Source organism: Mauremys mutica, chromosome 1, assembly GCF_020497125.1.
Source record: "Mauremys mutica isolate MM-2020 ecotype Southern chromosome 1, ASM2049712v1, whole genome shotgun sequence".
Classification (NCBI taxonomy): domain Eukaryota; kingdom Metazoa; phylum Chordata; order Testudines; family Geoemydidae; genus Mauremys; species Mauremys mutica.
In genome coordinates this window covers 32,032,815-32,054,163 of record NC_059072.1, presented here as the reverse complement: position 1 = coordinate 32,054,163, position 21,349 = coordinate 32,032,815, and the positions used below count along the sequence as shown (strand labels likewise).

Genomic DNA, 21,349 nt, shown 5'->3' with positions numbered 1-21,349 from the left:
TCGGAGTTCCACGCTGGGCAAACAGGAAATATTCAAAAGTTTGCGGGGCTTTTCCTGTCTACCTGGCCACTGCATCCAAGTTCAGATTGCTGTCCAGAGCGGTCAGTGGTGCACTGTGGGATACCGCCCGGAGGCCAATACCGTCGATCTGCGGCCACACTAACCCCAATCCGATATGGTAATACCGATATTAGCGCTACTCCTCTCGTTAGGGAGGAGTACAGAAACTGGTTTAAAGAGACCTTTATACCAATATAAAGGGCCTCTTAGTGTGGACGGGTGTGGCGTTAAATCGGTTTTACGCTCCTAAAACCGGTTTAAACGCCTAGTGTAGACCAGGCTTGAGTTGAGAGGCACAGTCACCCTCCTACTGTATTAGGTAATATATCTGCACATATAACCCAAAACTGTTTTATTGAACATGTTTAATGTGTGGTGAATTTAACCACACCCTGGTCTCTTTTCACTATTACTGCTTATCAAGTTTCTTCCTCTCAAGAGACATTGATCTGAAACCTCTCTCATGATTTAGTTTCCATTTTTCCAAATAGCATCTCATTTTGTTATTTATTGTGCATGTTTCTGATATGGTCCTTCTGTATCATTTTCTTCTGTCTTGAAGAGTGTTCACAATTCCAACTTTAGAATCAACTGCAAATCTCATTAACATGCCATTTACTTACCCTTTAAGGTCATTATATTCATAAGTTCAGAGCAGTCTGGTCATCAATCCTTGCAGTACCGCTCTAGAACTATCCACCCAATTTCATACATTGCCAGCTCACCCTTGTTTAGTCTTTTCAGCCATAGGACAGTTTTTAATCCACACAGTTCCTATTCAAGCCAACAGTTAATTTTTTAACTAAGAACTTGAAAGACATAATATCAAATGTTACATCCACTGTGTTTTCTTCATCTACCAAAAGGAGAAATTCAGGTTTGACTGAACACTCGTGCAATATAATATATAAACATATACTGTATCCTATATCGAAGGGAGACAGTTTTCCCCTTAGCCCAGCTAATTCCATGACTTGTGTTCTTATAACAAAATATTATTTGGCCATGCTAATAATTTAAAGACATTTTCAAAGCTTTTACAAAATCTCTTAACCCTTTAGGCTTCAAGTTTAATTCCAGGACATTTGTTAAATTAAGCAAAAACAACTAAGGGCGGGCACACCCCATTTGCCTTCCATCTCTTTGTGGTTATGCAAACTTGCAGCTTTGGTGAACTGAATGGATATATTGTGCAACTAACGTTAAAAACAGAAAAAACAAACAATGAGGAGTCCTTGTCACACTTTAGAGACTAGTCTGTAGGTGCCACAGGGACTCCTCATTGTTTTTGCTGATACAGACTAACACGGCTACCATTCTGAAACATGCATTAAAAACAGAGCCACTGAAGGCCATATTTCAGCAGATCCACAATTTTAGCATCTCGGTTCTAGTGACAACAAATAAAAACATTTACTATCCAAAGGAACATTTCTGTGCTTTATTGTGTGCACCTTTTCTATAAACCTGATATATTGATCAATAAATAGATACTGCCTCTTTCTTGTGCAATGAACTTAATTTGGGATCTAAAAAGTGAAGATTTCTTGTTCCTTGCCATTACTCAATAATTCTCAAGATTATCTTTGCCTGAAGTTTGTAGTTTTGCATTGAGGAAGCTGTTAATTAAAACTCAGGTTGAGACACATTTCAAAGGCTAACTGACCTAACCTCAGCCCCGTGGTTTCTTGCTAACAAGACAGAAATGTGTTAACTAAACATATGAGAGAGAAAACAGTACGATTCCCCAAGCTTCTTTGGACTTTTTCCTAGTACATAAACAGCATAGGAGCATTAGTTTAGTATCATGTTGTGGTGCTATAGTTTGTGCTTTGCTAACATGTAACAGATACAGGTATCAGATATCTAGGGCAACATACAATCTTAAAGAAGAACAACTGCCTAAGCATCAAAATAGGATGCATCAGCAAATCACAGTAAGTGTACTAATTATAAATGCACTAATTTATACAAGTCACCCAATTATGTATTACTATTTAACAACAAGTGAACAAGAAACTGGCTTGGAGCAAGTGCTGAGTGTATCAAGGTAACCCAGGAATACCCTGGTACTAGCGTAAGCCACTCAGATGGCCTGACAGACTTCCACCATCCTCTCCACTGCTTCATTCCCTCCACACACCCTGTCTTTTCTGAATTTAATATTTCAAAAAGAAAAAGTGTCCCACATTAGTCTTAGTCTTTGATCACAAATAAAATCCAGTATAAATATACCCATAAGGAAACCAAGAAACTGCAATTACCATTTAATCTGCTTTTTCCACCTACAATCAGTGAGGTAACAAAAATTGTTTTGGAAAGAGACCCTCGCTGGTACTAACTAGATGTACATATTTTAACAAAAAATGGACATCAGCACTTCTTTGCTAACTGTAAAGATGTTCTAAGATATTTCTCTTTCACAACACAGCTTCTTTCTGTTTGGTCTATTATCTAAGTCAGTCCTGTGTTTGTCACATCGGGTTCATTGCCATGAAGATCTACATTATTGTGAAAGTCAAAACTTTAACACAACAGGTCAAAATTCTGCTCCACTTGCATCATTTGTGCATCCTCCACTATGCTATATTAGAATGGAAATGAGCAAAAAAATATGGCTCTATACAATGTTCCCTCTAATTTTTTCCATCCATGTGCACCAATATCCGGGTAATGTGCAGATGTGCACTACCAGTAGAAAAAAAAACACCAAGATGTAATATATATTTTTTAAAAGTTACCACTGGGATAATTACTCCTGCCAGGACAGGTTAAGCATTTTAGAACTCACTACTCAAAGAATTAAAGAAAGAAATAAAATTATGAAATGCATAGACCAGACAAAAAACTAAAACAGCAATTTGAAAGAATAAAATTACAGAGACGTGTGTGAGACACAGAGACAGAAAAAGTGTGAGAGTAGTGTGTGAGTGAGTGTGTGCGCGCGAGAGCGCGTACTGGCTGCTGAGGAAGTGTATGAGAGACCGTGCATTCTCTAAGCAGTCAGGCACTCACCAGTCTGAAGGCTTGTTCAGACCTCAGCACTAGCAGTCATATCTAACTCCCAAGTCCTGTCCCTCCTCCCTCTGCAGAGATGGGGTACCTGGGCAGGGGTAGGGAGACTCCCTGACATCAGCACGCTCTCCCCCTCTGCTCAGCAAGCAGGAGGGTCCCAGGAGCAGCTGGCCAGGGGCTCCAAGGAAGAGGGCAGGAGCAACATGGTTGCAGAGCAGCAGCGGGAGGGGCACCTGAACACAGTCGCTGGATGTGTGCAGCTCTGCTAATCAAGTGCTCAGCACTTGATTAACTCTTGGGTGGCCGTGCGGCTTAAAGGGAACACTGACCTATAAGCTCCCTATGTTCAAACAGAATGATTATTCAGCCTGCAGTCGTGCCCAGAATACACTAGTTTACAATCTGGAAGGAGAAAGGTAATGACGGGGAGGAGGGGAAAAGATACAGACAGAGGGTTCAAAGGCTGAAAGTTGGCACACATATTGGTAGTTCCATGGGGCTGCCTTTTGTTTATTCATGAACTATCCCCCAAACATCCTCCTTCCTTGTCATTATTAGCTGACTAGTTTCTTGTAGGCTTCCTTGGGGAAAAGGGGAATGAGACGTAATAGCAGAGCACTTTTTGTTTATACATAAATGACTTAAGAAATATTGGTGAAGAAAGCATCTACTTATCTTACTTTTCAAAATAGGAAATTCCCTCTTTATACAAGATGTATTTTGCAGGCAGCTGCATGCAGGGGCGCCTCTAGGATTTGCGCCGCCCCAAGCAGGGCGGCACGCCGCGGGGGGCGCTTTGGCAGTCGCTGGTCCCGTGGCTCCGGTGGACCTCCTGCAGACGTGCCTGCGGAGGTCCGCTGGTCCCGCAGCTCCGGTGGACCTCCTGCAAGCACGCCTACGGATGCTCCACCGGAGCCACGGGACCAGCGGACCCTCCGCAGGCACGTCTGTGGGAGGTCCATCGGAGCCGCCTGCCGCCCTCCCGTGAGATGCCGCCCCAAAGGCGCGCTTGGCGCACTGGGGTCTGGAGCCGGCACTGGCTGCATGCCATGCCTCCCTTTACTGTTTTCTGTATTTTACTTTTGATAGCTCAACTCTCATTCTCCATTTTGAAACTTATCCTCCAAGGATAAAGTAAATAGACTTCACATTTCAATCATGTTCTTCTATTCAGCATGTATCTCCCCCTGGAGGCAACCAAACACTGCTAGTACCATGGGATGCTCACCATTATCTGGGCTGATATCATAATCTAGGGAAAAAAAACACTTGGCATTTGTTTACTCTAGAGAGCATAAGCAAGTGGGGCAGGGAATGGAAAGGAGAAAGGAATCATATCAGAAAAATAAATTCTGGTCTGGTACAGTAGACCAGCAGCCAGATTATTCTAATCAGGCCAGAAATGTATTTCAAGATTTTGGTGATTTCTTCACCACCACTACGGTTTACTATCCTGTCCCCTTTTGTATCCATAATTGGCTGCTACTCAACCTCAGTCAGGACAAGATTCTGTCACTGCAGCATAAGCAAGGCTGCTGCTTTGGCAATATGACAAGGGGTTTCTTACAAGGGTAGGGGCAAACTGATCTACCTGGATGTCATGAATAAGGCTATGATTTTGTCACAGAGGTTACAGAATCAATGACTTCCAAAGACCTCTGTGACTTCAGCCCCAGCAGCTGGGAGCTGCGGGGTCCCACCACCTCCCACAGTGGCAGGGAGCTGTAGTGTAGTCCCACTGCCTGAGGCAGTGATCCCCCAAGCTCCCCAGCCGCCGCAGGCAAGGGGTTACCCCACAGCTCCCTGTTCGCCACCATGAGGGACAGGGGGACCCCCCGCAGCTCCCCAGCCATCACTGCGGGGTTGGGGGCAGGTGGACCCCTGCAAGCTCCCCTGTGCCGCTGGGGAGGGGGCAGGGGGACCTGGAGCTGAGTCCCCATGGGTAGTGGGGGCCCCAGAGCTGGCAGCTGCGGGGTGTCTGGGCAGTCTCTTCCCATTTTATCATGGATATTTTTATTTAAAAAAAGTCAGGGACAGGTCACAGGCTTTTGTGAATTTTTCTTCGAAACGTAATATTTTGAAGTTTTAAAAAAGTACATTAAAATTGCCTCTTGTAGGGAAGCAATTGAGCGAGAACACCAACTTTAACAATACATCAGCACTAAATGTTATGATCAGTCAGAAGAGATTTTCTTAATATCAGCTAAAAAGAGAATTGTTTGCCCTTCACTCCTATCCTTAAAGTTTGCCTTAATGTAACTTCCTGGCAAATTTGAACTCCAATGTTACTAACGTAGAAGTGCAGTCAGATTCCTACAGCTTTCCTATTCCACAATACCATAACTTCTGGATATGAATGGGAATTCTTTTATGCCTATATTTCACTTAGTTGCTATTTTATAGACCACCAATATTTTACATTTGGTAACAGTTTCCATATAATTAAAAGAGGAAAGACGTTTCTGGCAAAGCAGGGCACTTGCTAAGGAAATGCTTAATTTGACTTTTTTCCCTTAAAAAAAAATATCTTCTTTCCCCCTTCTTGTAATTAAGCAACTAAATAAGGGGGAAAAACTAGCACATAGTTATTTTAGATGTACCCTCAGATGTCAATATATATGAAACATTCACCAGCTGCACATAGTAAATAAAATATTTGAAAGAAACACTTGTTTTTCCCTTTTCCTACAAATTTATAAATAGATTTTTTCAAAAACCTACCACCACTCAATTATTCTGATGAGGCTTTAAAAAACAAACAAAAAAAACCTTATCACTTTTCTTCAGATCACCTCATATGTGGTACACATCTTGCATCAAACCCAAAGACGGCATACATAAAAAAACCTCAGCCACTGCCAAACAGGTTTTCCATATTTTCCTACTCTCCATGCACACCAAGCCATATTTCAATAAGCTTGGACATTCCTTATTCAAGAGCATTCTTTATTACTTACGTAAAAAGTGTTTTTCCAGTAAGGCGATTTCCAGGTGACCTTTGATCTCATTTAATCTATCAGACTCTGTTCTGTTAAAATCCTGGACTCCTGATGCCATGTTGATGGTCCCTGGACCAGCCTATGAAAAAGGAGAGGGGAAAACAAATAATAAATACATTGACAACTCAGAAAGAAGCTTCTCCCTGAAGTGTCATTTAAATACTTCAATTTACCTCAAAAACAGTAAACAAAGAGCTGTGTGAAAAAATGTGTAAGCATTTGAAGCCAACAACTCAGCAATGCTCTTATTCAGCATTAGAATTACTATAATGAATCAATAACAGCTGATCAAACATACAGCATCTCCCTCAGACAGGTTTGCTCAGTGCGCTTGCCTAGAAAGATTCTAGATTTGCTGCAACATGACGATCATTTCACTTCTCTCCTGCTGGCTGAAGGTGCATTTCAAATAACACCCCTTTCCCTTTAATTTGACACATGGCCAATTAAAACAAAATCCGATATGCACACAAGCAACAATCTATGTCCTGGTCTCGGGGCTGTGAAAAATCCACATTCCTGAGTGCCACAGCTATGCCGATCTCAATACCCAGTGCAGACGCAGTAAGGTTGATGAAAGCGTTCTTCTGCTGACCTAGCTACTCTGTTGCTCAGGGAGGTGCAGCTATTATAGGAGGAGTTACTTCCGTTGCAGTAGTGTATGTCTACACTATGGGGCCACCAAGGCAGAGCTGCAGTTCCATAGCTATACTGCTGTAACCCCCCATAGCACACAGACAAGCCTTAACAAAAATAGATTTTCTAAGCACTGACTGCCATTCTGTACAAATCATCTCTCGCATATATGCGAATACCTTAGCGTCAAGACAATCCTGAAGAAAGAAAATCTACAATCCTGATGCAAGAAAGGCAACAAAAAACCAGCAGGGCTATTTTGTGGCATTTTTACAGGAATGTGGGTAGTGTCCAAAAGACGATGCTGCAGGACAAAAACTCTAGGCTCTTGCATCTTTTAGAGGTGATTTATCATCATCATCTTTACCAGCAGCGGCTACATAAACTAAGCACTGGAAATACTGCAGAATGTTAAAATCAAAGAAGAATGCATGGCTTCTAGCAAGCAGCAGCAGCAGCTTGCACAACATGAAACAACAAAGGGACAGATGTACTTTCATAGTAAGAGGCAGGTGAGGATGCTACGTTTCTGGAAATGCTCTGTTAAATTACAAGGAAGACAGATTTCTGTTTTGCAAGATGGTTAATTAAATCATCACGTGCAATCACAACTAGCAATGTACAAACCCTATAGATTGATTTTGGGTGTAAGCTCTTGGAGCTACTCCTGGTATTAAATGCTTGCCAGATGCAAGCTTTTATAGTATTCATTTTATAAGTAAAGCAAAGGTGAATTTTTATTCTTAGCCCACGATTGAGTCACCTGTACACATTGAGAACTCAAGTGAGAACATGAGTACTTTTAAAAGAAATGAAACATTTTATACAAAAATAAAATCCAGTAACCAAATTAGTATAATATGATCTAAATATAGTTAATAATTCAGCAAGTTAATAGAACTGTTTTAAATTTTAAACTAAATTAAATGTTTAAAAACGAATTATAAATATTTAGTTTTAAAATTAGCAAAGAGTCCTGTGCCACCTTATAGACTAACAGACGTATTGGAGCATGAGCTTTTGTGGATGAATACCCACTTCATCGGATGCATGTTTTAAAATGTTCTTTTGTATCCCATCCAGAGGTTTTAAAAGCAGATCAGCGATTTATTCATAACATACACAGCATATACATTTGCACTGTTAGGAATTATTTACACTTTTTAAGTACCCTGTCAATGTACCTGTAACACAGAGGCCCATTGGTGCCCACAGGCAAAAGGGTTCACTGTTCTCTATGATCAAGTCCTATATCAGACCTGAAACTCACTACACCTAATACACTATTTCATGGTATTTATCCAAAAAGAGTCGCTTATAAGGTCTCTACTGAAAGCTTGTAATGATTATGGGTATTGATAAGTTACAAGATGTGTATATGGATAATATTTAAGGAATAATGTAACTATGTTGAAAATTATACCCTTATGGTACTGGGTGAGCGATCCAGGGAATGTGTCTTGGTGATGAACCTTTCAAGCAGGAGGGAGTTGTTATCCGTCCCTGGCTGGCAAATTTTGTAATATATGGTTCAGTTGCCTACCCTTGCCCCATCCCCGAACACTCAATGGAAAACCAACTGTAAACAATCAAAGCCATTTGAAGGTAACAAGAAACATTATAACAGACTTTGGCCTGGTCTACACTACGCGTTTATACCAAATTTAGCTGAGTTAAATCGATTTTACGCTGCACCCATCCACACAACGAAGCCCTTTATATCGATATAAAGGGCTCTTAAAACCGATTTCTGAACTCCTCCCCGACGAGGGGAGTAGCGCTCAAATCGGTATTGCCATGTCAGATTAGGGTTAGTGTGGCTGCAATTCAACGGCATTGGCCTCCGGGAGCTATCCCACAGTGCACCATTGTGACCGCTCTGGAAAGCCATCTGAACTCGGATGCACTGGCCAGGTAGACAGGAAAAGCCCCGCGAACTTTTGAATTTCATTTCCTGTTTGGCCAGCGTGGAGAGCTCACCAGCACAGGTGACAATGCAGTCTTCTGAGAATCGAAAAAGAGCTCCAGCATGGACTGCACGGGAGGTACTGGATCTGACCGCTGTATGGGGAGAGGATTCTGTGTTAACAGAACTCCGTTCCAAAAGACGAAATGAAAAAACATTTGAAAAAATTTCCAAGGCCATGATGCAGAGAGGCCACACCAGGGACTCAGTACAGTGCCGTGTGAAAGTTAAGGAGCTCAGACAAGCCTACCAGAAAACCAAAAAAGCAAACGGAAAGTCCGGGGCAGGGCAGGAAACATGCCGCTTCTATGCTGAGCTGCATGCAATTCTAAGGGGGTCCGCCACCACTACCCCACCCGTCTGTGGATTCCGAGGTAGGGGTGGTAATCGCAGCCATGGCTGAGGATTCTGCGGACGGGGAAGATGAGGAAGAAGAGGAGGACGAGCTTGTAGAGAGCACACAGCACTCCGTTCTCCCCAACAGCCAGGAGCTTTTTCTCACCCTGATGGAATTACCCTCCCAGCCCTCCCAAGCCACTATCCCAAACAATGAAGCCATGGAAGGGACCTCTGGTGAGTGTACCTTGTAAATATAAAACATGGTTTAAAAGCAAGCGGTTTTTAATGATTAATTTGCCCTGAGGACTTGGGATGCATTCGCGGCCAGTACAGTTACTGGAAAAGTCTGTTAACATGTCTGGGGATGGAGCAGAAATCCTTCAGGGACATCTCCATGAAGCTCTCCTGGAGGTACTCCAAAAGCCTTTGCAGAAGGTTTCTGGGCAGCGCTGCTTTATTCCGTCCTCCATGGTAGGACACTTGACCACGCCATGCATATAAGCAAGTAATCTGGTATCATTGCATGACAAAGCCTAGCTGCGTATGGTCCCGGTGTTTGCTGGCATTCAAGCAACATCCATTCTTTATCTCGCTGTGTTATCCTCAGGAGAGTGATATGGTTCATGATAACCTGGTTGAAGTTCAGGAATTTAAGTAAGGGGACAGAGATGGCCATTCCTACTGGGCTGTTTGCCTGTGGCTTAAAAGAAATCCTTCCCTGCAGGTAGCCAAGCGGGGGGAAGGAGGGGGGGGGCGATTGGCGCTGAGCTTTTCCGCGTTTGGCTAGCAGGGATCTTTCCTGCTACCAGCCACGCAGTTGCGGGGGCGGGGGGGAGAAGGGGGTGTTTAGCAGTGATCTTCCATGATACCAGCCACGGGGTGGTTTCTGCTGCTGCACGTTAATAGGAAAGAAGCAGCACTCAACGGGCTTTGCTTGCTATTTGGGAAAGGAGGGCGCTGGATAGATGAAGGCTGCAGAAGACAAAAGACAATGGCTTACCATGGCCGCATGCAAGCCGAATTCTGCTGCCCAGACCTGCGTCTGGGATCTGTAACACCAAAGCCGCAGGCACTCAATATTAAGATGCAAAATGCAACCTTGTAGTGAAAACATTGTGCTATGTAAGGTGAATAGTGTTGTTCACCGTGAAAGAGTATGACCATTGTTCTCTAAAATGTATCTTTTTAAATACTTCTCTCCCTTTTTTTCCCCTCCCTCATAGAGCTGCAAATTTTAAGCCTCTCTACTCCGTCCCGAAGGCTATCTCAGATAAGGCGGCGGAAAAAAAAAGACGCGAGAAGAAATGTTTTCAGAAATCATGGAAGTGACCCGCAATGAAAGAGCTCATCTGAATGAATGGAAGGACGTGGTAGCAAAGTACAGGAAAGATGCCAGTGACCATGAGGGACGAACGTGAGGACAGGAGGGACGAACGTGAGGACAGGAGGGATGCTCAAGATGAGAGGTGGGGGCAGGAAGATCAGCGGTGGCAGGATGCAACTCTAGGGCTGCTGCGTGATCAAACTGACATGCTCCGGTGTATGGTGGAGCTTCAGGAACGGCAGCAGGATCACAGAGTGCTGCTGCAGTCCCTGTATAACCACCCTCCCCCCTCATCATGTTCCTTAGCCTCCTCACCCGCCAGACGAGTAAGAACTCATGGGGGTAGGCTCCTTGCACCCGCCCACTCCACCCCAGTGGACAGCCCAACCAAAAGCCTCTCATTATTATGAAATTTTTTTAGTGGCCTTTTCCTTCCCTACTATTCTCCTCCCAAACCCCACCTGGGCTACCTTGTCAGTTCTCTCCCTCTTTTTATAATTAAGTAATAAAGAATACATGATTTTTAAACAAGAGTGACTTTATTTCCTTAGAAAGCAAGCTGTGATCGAAGGGGGGGTGGAGGGGTGGCTTACAGGGAATGAGTCAATCAAGGGGGATGGGTTTCATCAAGAAGAAACAAACAGTTACACTGTACCCTGGCCAGTGATGAAACTGGTTTTCAAAGCTTCTCTAATTTGCCCCGCTTCCTGGTGTGCTCTTCTAATCGCCCTGGTGTCTGGCTGTGCGTAATCAGCGGCCAGGTGATTTGCCTCAGCCTCCCACCCCGCCATAAAGGTCTCCCCCTTACTCTCACAGAGATTGTGGAGCACACAGCAAGCAGCAATAACAATGGGGATATTGGTTTGGCTGAGGTCTGAGCGAGTCAGTAATGTGCGCCAGCGCGCCTTTAAATGGCCAAATGCACATTCTACCACCATTCTGCACTTGCTCAGCCTGTAGTTGAACAGCTCCTGACTACTGTCCAGGCTGCCTGTGTATGGCTTCATGAGCCATGGCATCAAGAGGTAGGCTGTGTCCCCCAGGATAACGATATGCATTTCAACATCCCCAACTGTTATTTTCTGGTCTGGGAAGTAATTCCCTTGCTGCAGCCGTTTAAACAGAGTAGTGTTCCTGAAGACGCAAGCGTCATGAACCCTTCCCGGCCATCCCACGTGGATGTTGGTGAAATGTCCCCTGTGATCCACCAGTGCTTGCAGCACCATGGAAAAGTACCCCTTGCGGTTTATGTAGTGGGTGCCCTGGTGCTCCAGTGCCAAGATAAGGATATGGGTTCCATCTATCGCCCCCCCACAGTTAGGGAATCCCATTGCAGCAAAGCCATCCACTATGACCTGCACATTTCCCAGAGTCACAACCTTTCGTAGCAGCAGCTTAGTGATTGCTTTGGCTACTTGCATCACAGCAGCCCCCACAGTAGATTTGCCCACTCCAAATTGATTCCCGACTGATCGGTAGCTGTCTGGCGTTGCAAGCTTCCAGAGGGCTATTGCCACTCGCTTCTCAACTGTGAGGGCTGCTCTCATCTTGGTATTCTGACGCTTCAGGGCAGGGGAAAGCAAGTCACAAAGTTCCATGAAAGTGCCCTTCCTCATGCGAAAGTTTCGCAGCCACTGCAAATCGTCCCACACCTGCAACACTATGCGGTCCCACCAGTCTGTGCTTGTTTCCCGGGCCCAAAATTGGCGTTCAATGGCTAGAACCTGCCCCATTACCAGCAGGATCTCCAAAGCGCAGGGGCCCGCAGTTTGACAGAATTCTGTGTCCAGGTCCTCATCACTCTCATCGCTGCTCTGCTGTAGCCGCCGCTTCTTCGCCTGGCTTTGCAGCTCCTGGTTCAGCATTGACTGCACGAGAATGCGCGAGGTGTTTAAAACGTCCATGATTGCTGTCTTGAGCTCAGCAGGGTCCATGCTTGCCGTGGAATGGCGCCTGTACAGTTCACCCAGGAAAAAAGGCGCAAAACAGTTGGCTGCTGCTGCTTTCACGGAGGGAAGGGTGAGGCTGTACCCAGAAGCACCAGCGGCAATGTTTTTTGCCCCATCAGGCACTGGGATCTCAACCCAGCATTCCAATGGGCGGGGGAGACTGCGGGAACTATGGGATAGCTACCCACAGTGCTACGCTCAGGAAACCAACACTAGCCTCGGTACATGGACGCACACTGGCGAATTAATGTGCTTAGTGTGGCCATGTGCACTCGACTTTATACAATCTGTTTTAAAAAACTGGTTTCTGTAAAATCGGAATAATTCCGTAGTGTAGACATACCCTTTGTGATTGATTGGTGTCAATATCCCTGGTGGAGTACCCGAGTTGACGGGAGAGCACTCGGCAGTCGATTTATCTCGTATAGACTAGACGTGATAAATCGACCCCCACTGCATCAATTGCTGCCCATCGATCCAGCGGGTAATGTAGACAAGCCCTTAGTGAACAGAAACAAAAGACTGATTCAGTATGTGCGAGCAGAGAAAGACCCTCTGTGCATCCATTCACTGAAGAAATATCTTGTTGAGCAGGTGTTTTTGGGAGGAGGAATAACTCAGTGGTTTGAGCACTGGCTTGAGAGTTCAATCCTTGAAGGGGCCATTTAGGAATCTGGGGCAAAAATTAGTCTGGGGATTGGTCCTGCTTTGAGCAGGGGGTTGGACTATATTACATTCTGAGGTCCCTCCCAACCCTGATATTCTATGGTTTTTCATGAAACCTGACTCTCAGTCCTGGGTACCTCAAGAACCATCACAGTACTATTTTATTAAATGTACATGTTTTCTTAAATGGAGTTATAAAGATGCAGAACTTGAATCTCACACTAATGAACTGTAATATAACAGATTCCATTCTTACAAGGCTTCAAACCAGGATTGATAAAAACTGATTAAAAAAAATCAGATTTTTTTACTTCAATTAAACAAAGGTTACTTTAAAAAAAAAACTAAAATTAAATTTGAAATTGATAACTTATGTTAAGATTATAATAAATTTAGGCCTTAAAATAATTTAATATTTTTTGTACTTCATTTAAACATTTTTTGCCAAGTTTTAAAAAAAGTTAAACCACTGAACTGGTGGAAGTCACTGACTAAGCAACTTGGAACCACAGTTTGCTGATGCGCTAACCCAACTTTTGATAGCAGTAGCCTCTTTTGCAGGTTCAGAAAAAACTATTTTCTTCATTTCAGTTTATTCAACTAGTTCAGTTTGATGACTACTTCATTCAAAAATTAAGAAATCTCACCTGGAAGTTTAAGAAGCAGGCAAGGTTGTTTTCCTCTTCCAATTTATGAATACAAACTAAGTGTAGAGGATCAGATCTACTAGTTCTAAACTAACAATCCTGTGGCACCTTATAGACTAACAGACGTCCGAAGAAGTGGGTATTCACCCACGAAAGCTCATGCTGCAAAACGTCTGTTAGTCTATAAGGTGCCACAGGATTCTTTGCTGCTTCTACAGAACCAGACTAACACGGCTACCCCTCTGATACTTAGTTCTAAACTGCAGAAGGACATGATTACCAGAAACAAGCACTTCAATACATTAAACTACAGATAATACTTCCTTTGTTTAGTAAATCAGTTTTTAATGCCAAAAAAATGATTTCCCTTATGTATCCAGCAACTTTAAAGGTAGCTTTATTTAATTAGAAAAATAAACTGTTTTTGATCATTAACTGAATTTGAATTTCCATCCTAGTAGAGCTTGACACAAGTCTCAAGATATTAATCTAGTAAATAAGAAATGAATCATTCACCATTTTCTAATAAAAATGTAAAAATTAAAAATCTCAATAAATGTAAGTTGAGTTATTTAAGCAATTACATAGATGTGTGTTGATAGTATCATAGTATCCTCCTGGCTAGCAAAAAGAAGCCCCAAATTTAGAGTAAAGACTATATTTAGTTGCAAAGCAACACATTTGAATTATTAACTAATGAGAATCAACCTATCTTTAGGAAAATTATTAAAGTCTGAGATTTACAAATCAAGGTTCCCTGCTTGCTGATTTAAATCATGATTAAGATTGGTGATTTAAATCACTGATTTAAAAAAATCAATCCACCCTGTTTAAAACCATTGTTGAAACCTAGCCAATTGGCTAACCCTGTAGGTGAATGTGAGCAAGTAATTAGTATCCCAGTATCTGAGTTTCCTCATCTGTAAATATGGATCATCTAGTACATTTACAAAGCTATTACAAAACTTCATTTGTTATTATTTGTAAGGCATTTTAAGAAACTCAGACCTACTCTACACTTAAGATTTAGGTCAACATAGCTACAGTGCTCAGGGGTGTGAAAAAGCCATACCCTTGAGCATTAGCTATAAATTATGCAGTTGGCATCAAGCACTTACAAGTGACAGATCCTCAACTCCCAGTGTAAAAGAGATAATACAGGGCTGTTTAAGGAACTGTGCCACAGCATGCCACACATCAAACTGCAAAATGTCACAGAATAGGATGTCATACCAAGCAGAAATACTCACTGGCCAGCAGAACCATATCAGGAAATCTCTAAGGACACTGCTTTCAAAGAGCTACAACCCAGTCCCCACTATACAATCTCCCCACCAAAGTCAATTCCACGTGATTCTGGAAGCCATCATCGGGATTATTTTTTCTTAGTTTAAAAAGTATTACATCTCAAAATTGGATTATATCAAATATGTAATACATCCCTGAATGCCTGGGAGTGACCAGGAAGGGGGGAGCAAAGCTACCAGTAATTCAGGATACAAAGGAGTTAGCAAGGTTTGCCAGTGTGGCCAAATGCAAGAAAACTGCTCCCTTTAAAAAGGAAGTGGAGGAGGGAGGCAGGCAGAAATCAGGTTTATGCCCTTTCTTGCATCTTTGTGATATGTAGAGAAAGCCTGGAAAGAGATTCCCACACAGAATAGTTTTCTGCTATTTTCTCATATTAACAGTTCGGTTCCTCTCTAGCCTGGACAAAATTAGGGCTAGCTAAACATTCGAACATAATTAAATTTTGTAGTGAAGACAAGGTCTAAGACTTTATGACAACTAGTGAAATGACAACATCACAAGAGCCAAGAGAGGGAAGGCTCAGCAATGGAAGGGGGTAAGAGGAGGAAGATGGTGTCATACATGCCTCAAATCACCATCAACGTTCTGTGGTTTGAAGCAGTAACCTGCCAACTCGGGATTTAAAGGGTAGTATGTATAAAAACATTTCACAATAAGCATCATCTCAGCTTCAGTCTGCATTCAAATTCAAATTGCAAACTCCTTAGACTAGAAACGATGCATCTTCTGCTTGTTTAATACTAAGGCTACTGACACCACTCAGTCACAAAGTCATGAGCATGGTAGTTGACAATGCATTACATTAAAAGCAATAGACTAGTTTAAGGGCTACTCCTGGGAGAATTCTGCACACAAAAAAATTAAAAATTCCATGACCAGTATTTTAAAATTCTGCAAAATTTTGCATATTATAATCTGTACAATATAATCAAGCTGGTTTCAATTATTTCGGTAATTTATTTAAACTACAATTCAATGGATGGAGAATGCGAATGGGGAACATTGGAAGAAATCACCAAACCCCCTTTGTCTAATAGTAATGTAGCTCATGTTGACCCTTTAACTTCTAGTTATTAGTCAACAAATATATGCAGCCATATGCTCAGTGTTGCATCACAGGCAACTGAAGAGCAAGCAAAGGCTGGGGAAATCAAACTCACAATTTATACTGGCTACTGATCATCTCCCAAAAGGTCAGTAGCAAACCGTTCATGGAGCACATTTTGATAGGAAACTTTTTCAGTCCAAACATTTAGAATAGTTCTAATCACTAAAGCACCATAAAAAGAACAGGAGTACTTGTGGCACCTTAGAGACTAACAAATTTATTTCAGCATGAGCTTTCATGAGCTACAGCTCACTTCTTCGACACACAGACAGGAGATATTTATACATACAGAGAACATGAAAAGGTGGAAGTATGCATACCAACAGGAAGAGTCTAATCAATTGAGATGAGCTATCAGCAGGTTTGAAGTGATAATTACGATGACCCATAGAAGGTGTAAGGAGAACTTAACATAGGAAATAGATTCAATTAGTGTAATGACCCAACCATTCCCAGTCTGTTTAAGCCTGAGTTAATTGTATCTAATTTGCATATTAATTCGAGTTCAGCAGTCTCTCTTTGGAGTCTGTTTTTGAAGTTTTTTTGTTGCAAAATTGCCACCTTCAAGTCTGTCACTGAGTGGTTAGAGAGGCTGAAGTGTTCTCCCACTGGTTTTTGAATGTTATGATTCCTGATGTCAGATTTGTGTCCATTTATTCTTTTGCGTAGAGACTGTCCGGTTTGGCCAATGTACATTGCAGAGGGGCATTTCTGGTACATGATGGCATATATCACATTGGTAGATGTGCAGGTGAACGAGCCCCTGATAGTGTGGCTGATGTGATTAGGTCCTATGATGGTGTCACTTGAATAGATATGTGGACAGAGCTGGCATCGGGCTTTGTTGCAAGGATAGGTTCCTGGGTTAGTGTTTATGTTGTATGGTGTGCGGTTGCTGGTGAGTATTTGCTTCAGGTTGGGAGGCTGTCTATAAGCGAGGACTGGCCTGTCTCCCAGGATCTGTGAGAGTGAGGGATCATCTTTAAGGATAGGTTGTAGATCTTTGATGATGCGCTTAAGTACTTATAAGGCCATACTGTCCTTTACAATAAGGCTCCTTTACATCACTTTGGCAACATAAAGAAGCCTTAACATTTTTTACACCTGTTTTATAGTCCTGGAGGAATTCACTAAGAACAATGACAACAATTCACTAAGCAGGCAGGCTGCTACATTCTGCTCTGCCTGAGGGAACAGAGCCTGCCCCACACCTACCTCTTCAGAAACACCCCAAAGCCCGACCCCTCCACACCGAGTATGCCACAATAGTGAGCAAGAGGGACAGAGTCTCTCTCTTTCCCACACACGATTGCCCAGCCCCGACAGTTATGTCTCTACCATCTGCTCTGGGTGCCCAAACCAACCTGCCTGCACTGCCAGGGATGGGGCACATGACCACTCTTGCGGCTTCCATTTGCTTCCCCATCAGGAGTCATTTTTCTGCGGGGAAGCAAAGAAATCTGTGGAGTCCATGAATTCTGCACAAGCGCAGTGAGGCAGAATTCCCCCAGGAGTAAAATGCAACAGCTTTACTCAAGGCTATATTCCTCCAAAGTCTCATTTCTTACTCATTCATATCGAACATCCAAAGCAGAGATCTTAACCTCATATTTAAAGAAAAGATAAAAAATGTATAAGACGTTGGCCATTGTCCTCACTGACCAGAGCACCTAGGCCTCCTCATTCCCAATCCTGTACTTTAGCTATTAGACAACAGTGCCTCTTATTTCATATAACTATATCTTAATATGGTGGATATTGTGCACTGTTGGTCAAGGAGGGTAATTTTGGCAGTAATTTTCTGGCTTGATGGTTTGGTTTATGGTAAATGGCACAGGTCAGGCATCTGGTGTTTTTTCTTGCCATGTACTTTTGCACAATGTCTAGGATACCTGCAGTATATAATATACTTTCTAGGAAGAATAAATCTAAAGAAGTTAAAAATACAAAAAGTTCAGTACAATCAAAATACTATGTACAAAAATGAGCATCTGGACATTTGAGTCTGCAGCTAATTTTGATGACCTAGCCACAGAGAATGAAGAAAACCACAGTTTGATTAACTGGTTTAGGATAAGAAGACAGTGTCAGGTGGGGCTTGCAAAACTGCATGGTAAGCTAATGTACTTGGCTTGTTCTATGTATATCTTCTTAGATACTGACATCGTACTTAAATCGGTCTCCTATTTCCTAGGGCAACAACATGTGAGAGGAGTGAGGAGGTAGCACACCAAGCCCTTGGGAAATACCACCACATGTCATTTCAAGGTAAACTACTTGGCCATCCAAAGAGTGGCCTCGGTGATAAAGGGAGGCAAGTGCTGCCCAATACTTCTGACTGGAAGGACAGTGTGTCTGGAACAAAGGACTCTGGAATGTGTTAAAAAAAGAGAAAAGTGAAAGGAAAAGTGGGTAAATTGGTAAAACTCCCTGAATTAACACTAAACATTTGGAATTATTTCCAGAGTTTGAAGAGCAGCAGAAAGTTAAAACCAGGGGCCCTGTTGCATGCCACACAAAATTTAATACTACTCTAGTTTAGATATTAAATACTGAAAGGTTTCAGAGTAGCAGCCGTGTTAGTCTGTATCCGCAAAAAGAACAGAAGTACTTATGGCACCTTAGAGACTAACACATTTATTTGAGCATAAGCTTTTGTGGGCTACAGCCCACTTCATTGGATGCATAGACTGGAACATACAGTCAGGTGGTGGACTTTCACTGTAAGTAGCACTACATTGTGTTTTCAGATGACATGCCAGGTACAAGAGAGTACCCAGTTAAGGACAAAGTAGCAGCATCAATTTGCGGCCCTCACTTTGTCAGTTCAATGCAGGTTCTTAATCAGTTTTGCATAGAGCCTTGTTTTTTCCAAGAGACCATATGAATTAACAAACCAATTGCCCACCGTTCCTTTGCACACAAATATCAATGAATCCAGTTAAACAGCATTTAGCACTGTAAAATGTTTTCTCCATCCTTTGGACACAAATTGTTTTACGAAGGTGAATAACCATTACCATCTTATTTCACAGCTAGGAAAAGCTAAGGCACAGAAGTCAAAACACTGGCCACGGTCACAGCGAGTCAGTGGCAGAGCTGAGGAATAAAAGGCAGATCTGCTGTTTCCAGTCTGAAGCCCTAGCAACTATAACATGTTGTATACCAAATAAAACAAAACAAAAGCAGCAATAGTAATGTTTTGAAGACTGCTCTCATGTCCCTCCTTAATCGCCTCCTTTGCAAACTAAATATACACAGTTCCTTGAGCCTTTGCTCATATGGATTGCATTCCATCTCTCTGATCATCTTTGTTGTTGGTCCTTGGATCTTTTCCAGTTTCTCTACACCCTTTCTATACATTGGTAACCAAAACTGGACACAGTACTCCAGCTGAGTCCTAGCCAGACCCGAGTAGAGTGGTGCTATCACCTCCCATGACTTGCATACTATGCCTCTGTTTAATGCAACCCAAAATTGCATTTGCTTTTTTTTTTTTTCTTTTGCAACAGCATCGCATTGCTGACTCATGTTGAGGTTGTGATCCACCACAACTCCCAGATCCTTCTCAGCAGTGCTGCTACCAAGCCAGTTATCCTCCATTCTGTATTTGTGCATTTGGTTTTTCTTCGGTAAGTGTAGCACCTTACATTTGTCTTTGCTGAATTTCATTTTGCTGTCTATAGCCCAGTTCTTCAATTTATCAGGAGCCTTTTGAATTTTAGCTCTATCCTCCTAAGTGTTGGTAACCCCCCAGCTTTGTGTCATCTGCAAATTTGATCAGTATGCTCTCTATTCCTACATCAAGGTCATTAATGAAGATGTTAAACACCAGACCCAGAACAGATCCCTGTGGATCCCACTTGAGACCTCTCTCCAATCTGACACCATTCAATTAATAGTTACTCTATTTGCTATTGGTTAACCAATTATGTATCCACTTAATCGTAGTTTCGCCAAGCCAACATTTCTCCAGATTACCTACCAGAATGTCACGTGGGACTGTGTCAAAAGCCTTGCTAAAGTCCAGGTATATAATGTCCCCCTGCATTCCTCCTATCCACCAAACCAGTTACCCTATCAAAGAAGGAAATCAAGCTGGTTTGGCATGATTTATTCTTAATAAATTCATGCTGGTTGCTAGTGATTACCTCTTCATCCTTCAGGTATTTGCAAATTGAATGTTTTATACATTGCTCTAACAACTTCCCACGTATTGAAGTCAGGCTGATTGGTCTATAGTTCCCTAGCTCCTCCTTTTTCCCCCCTTTTACAGATGGGCAATACCTTAGCCCTTCTCCACTCTTCCAGGACCTCTCCTGTCATGCATGAGTTTGCAAATATTATTGCCAGTGGCTCTGAGGTTTCTTCAGCTAATTCCTTCAGTAACCAGTGGTGAATAGCATCAGGCCCTGCTGACTTGAATTCATTCAAATTGGTTAGAAGATCTCTAATGTGTTCTTTACTTATCCTGATTTGCATCCCTTCCCTTTACTGTCTATAACTTCGCTAGTCGTCCAGTCACGTTACTTTTTGTGAGAAGACTGAGGCAAGACAGGCATTGAACAGCTCTGCCTTCCTATCATCTTCTGTTGCCAGATCACCTTCTCCATTGAGCAGCAAACCCACACCATCTTTTTTTTTTGTCTGACATATTTGTAGAACCCCTTCTGGTTGTCACTAACATTCTTTGCCTTAGCTTTCCTGATTTTGTCCCTGCACACTCATGCTATTCCCATGTATACTTCCGTGGTGACATCACCCTCCATTTCCTGTAGGTATCCCTTTAGGTTTTTAGATCTCTAAAAAGCTCCTAGTGCAGCCACACTGGCCTCTTGCAGCTCTTATCTTTCCTCTGCATCAGAATACCTTGATGTTGATCCTCTAGTTATACATCTTTAAAACTGCGAGCCACTTTGACGCTTTTTCTTTCTAACTGATCTTTCAATGGGGCCTTTCCTATTTCTCTCAGTTGGTTAAAATCTGCATTTCTGAAGTCCTGTGTCCTTGTTTTGCTGTTCTCATGTCCTCCTTTCCTTAGGATCTTGAATTCTATTAGACCATGATCATTTCCTTCCAAGTTCCCAACCACCTTCATGTTTTTAACTAGGGTGACCAGACAGCAAATGTGAAAAATCGGGACAGGTGGTGGGGGCTAATAGGACTCTATATAAGAAAAAGACCCGAAAATCAGGACTGTCCCTATAAAATCAGGACATCTGGTCACCCTATTTGCAACTAATCATCCCTGTTTGTCAAAACCAGATCCAAAATGAATGACCCCCTTGTCCCCTACACATGCTAAGAATTTGCAGGACATATTATATTTTGC

At 42.5% G+C, this 21,349-nt stretch overlaps 1 protein-coding gene across 1 annotated transcript in view; it reads right to left on the bottom strand.

Moving 5' to 3' along the window:
- GRAMD4 (GRAM domain containing 4) overlaps nt 1-21,349 on the bottom strand; it is a 156,516-nt gene that overhangs the window by 74,275 nt on the left and 60,892 nt on the right. Inside the window, exon 3 of the mRNA XM_044994841.1 lies at nt 6,033-6,153. Within this exon, the coding sequence (XP_044850776.1) occupies nt 6,033-6,153 (121 nt within the window). The remainder of the gene's footprint in view (nt 1-6,032; nt 6,154-21,349) is intronic.